At 34.9% G+C, this 2,145-nt stretch overlaps 1 protein-coding gene across 1 annotated transcript; it reads left to right on the top strand.

Moving 5' to 3' along the window:
* LOC107615345 (protein FAR1-RELATED SEQUENCE 5-like) lies at positions 266 to 1,570 on the top strand. The gene is made up of 3 exons (XM_016317418.1): positions 266 to 326; positions 824 to 882; positions 977 to 1,570. The coding sequence occupies exons 1-3, from the start codon at positions 266 to 268 to the stop codon at positions 1,568 to 1,570; spliced, it is 714 nt and encodes a 237-aa protein (XP_016172904.1).

Below are 2,145 nucleotides of genomic sequence, written 5' to 3'. Positions count from 1 at the left end.
TAGCCTACACAATCTCTCTCCGGTCCACATCCACAACTCACCATCATCGTCGGAGACAGCTTTGTGGAGAGGTGTCTTTCTTTCTGAGAATGTCGCTGTTCCCTGCACCCCGTGCAAACGCAGCAGAACGCCGCACCCCGTGCGTTTCATTCACGTTCCTGTGCTTCCTCTGTCGCTCTGATTCATGACACGAGAACCACTGCTGCAGCTGTTGTCTCGTGATCATTGAGGGAGGCACCACTGTTGCTATCCCAAGCTCATTACCATGGTTGGTGTTGAAGGCATGCTATTGGTACTTTTGATGGAGTCATCAATGGGTGAAGGAGGTTCTAATGCCCCATGCTCCTACATCAATGATCATTTTAATCAATTAGATGGCAACATTGTGGATTTAAGCATTAATTAAGCTCAATAGGATGAGAAGATATGCGGTGAAAGTTTTGTTTGCATATAGATGTTTATTTCTTAATGCAAATGGATTATTCTTGTATATTTTATGCGAATTTGTTGTATATGCCTATTGTTTTTTGGAGTACATTGGTTAATGTAACTTGAGAGTCAAAATAATTCCAATGAAAGAAAAAAAACAATAATAATTTTTTTTTGTTTTAAGAAAATCCTTGTACATGTTAAATAAACAAAAATTTTGATCTTATGTTAACATTTTGGAATTTAAAAAATAAAAAATCTTGTGTGTTTATGTGAATTTTTTTTGTCATTGACTGGTTGTTTATTTTCCTGATATTTACTTCACAGTATGATATCTCAATTGGTTTCTTTGTTTTGGTTTTGTTTGTTTGTGTTTGATTGCATGTTGTGGAAGTTACGGACGTTATTGAGCTAGAAAATGATGTGACAGAACTGAGTCATGAGGTTCAAATTGTAATTTATTGTTGATTTAATAATAACTAGATTTTAGAATTCACTATTAATCATATGTGGCATTGAGCGATGTTTGTTGTGAATTTATATACAGTTACCGGATTACAGTGGTCTTCGTGAAGAGAAAATACCAAGAGTTGGATTGCAGTTTGATTCTTTGCAACTGGCATTGGAATTTTATGCGACGTATGCAAAGAAAGTCAGTTTCGTAAGTAAGATTAAGACCACAATATTTAACAGCATAACAAAGGAATTCAAGAAACCAATTAACCAATCTATTCATTGTAATCGGGAGGGTTTTTGCGAGTCTTGTGTGAAAGCAGCAACACGGAAGAACACGATTGCAGCCATGGGATACAGAGCAAGGATATATGCGAAGTTTGATAGAGAGAAAGAAGATCAGGTGTTGTTGAAGGTAGAATTGGGGCATTCGCATCCATGTTGTCCTAAAATGGCAGTGCACTACCATGAGTATAGAGAGCTGATCATGCATGCTAAGTGTGTGATTGAGGATAATGATGAGATTGGCATACGACCCAATAAGACATACCTACCATTGGCTAATGAGGTTGGTGAGTTGTCTAACCTGGGTTACTCAGAAAAGGATGTGAGAAATTACATTACAACCAAACTCCGGTCTACTGATATCAATGCAGATGTTAAGGAGATTTTGAATTACTTCATGTGAATGAAAAAGATCAATCCAAACTTCTTTTATGCAATAAATATTGACGATAATTACAAGTTCAGGAGTCCACTTTGGGTTGATACAAGGTGCAGGGTCATTTGTAGTGCGCTCGTAGGGTCAATAAGAATAGGCTAAAAAAGATAAACACTGCAGATAATGTATAACGTAAAGGAACTTATACACAACATACTCAATTGCACTCTCCTTTTATAGACAAATTGAAAGAAGAAGTTGAAATTTGAATTAAAAAAAAAGATGATGGAGGAAAAACAAGTTATAATATTGTAAACATATGTGGCTATACATAACCCTTAAAAGAAGTCTTCAAATAAAAAGAAATACAATCTACAAAAACAGAACACATACTGAAAGAAAAAAGAAAAACCATCTCTAATTGGAATTAAATCATGAAGTTGACACCCACTAACTATCACCAAATTCAGAGTCTATTGATTTGATAATAATTGCTGACATACTACATAGTATAATATAATTTAAGTTATGAATGAGTTGATATGGTTAAATTCAAAAATTGAAAGAAAATGAATGAAAGAAGAGGAAACACATAATTAATC

The sequence above is a fragment of the Arachis ipaensis genome, chromosome B09, assembly GCF_000816755.2.
Source record: "Arachis ipaensis cultivar K30076 chromosome B09, Araip1.1, whole genome shotgun sequence".
Lineage (NCBI taxonomy): Eukaryota > Viridiplantae > Streptophyta > Magnoliopsida > Fabales > Fabaceae > Arachis > Arachis ipaensis.
The sequence above is the reverse complement of the archived record's forward strand: the minus strand, read 5'-3'. Positions and strand labels throughout refer to the sequence as shown.

Bases quoted from the DNA above. Each gene is read 5' to 3' on its own strand.
- LOC107615345 (XM_016317418.1), top strand. From the start codon at position 266: ATGGTTGGTGTTGAAGGCATGCTATTGGTACTTTTGATGGAGTCATCA. The intron at 327-823 runs GTTCTAATGCCC...ATGTTGTGGAAG, and splicing joins GTCATCAATGGGTGAAGGAG to TTACGGACGTTATTGAGCTA. The intron at 883-976 runs GTAATTTATTGT...ATTTATATACAG, and splicing joins TGAGTCATGAGGTTCAAATT to TTACCGGATTACAGTGGTCT.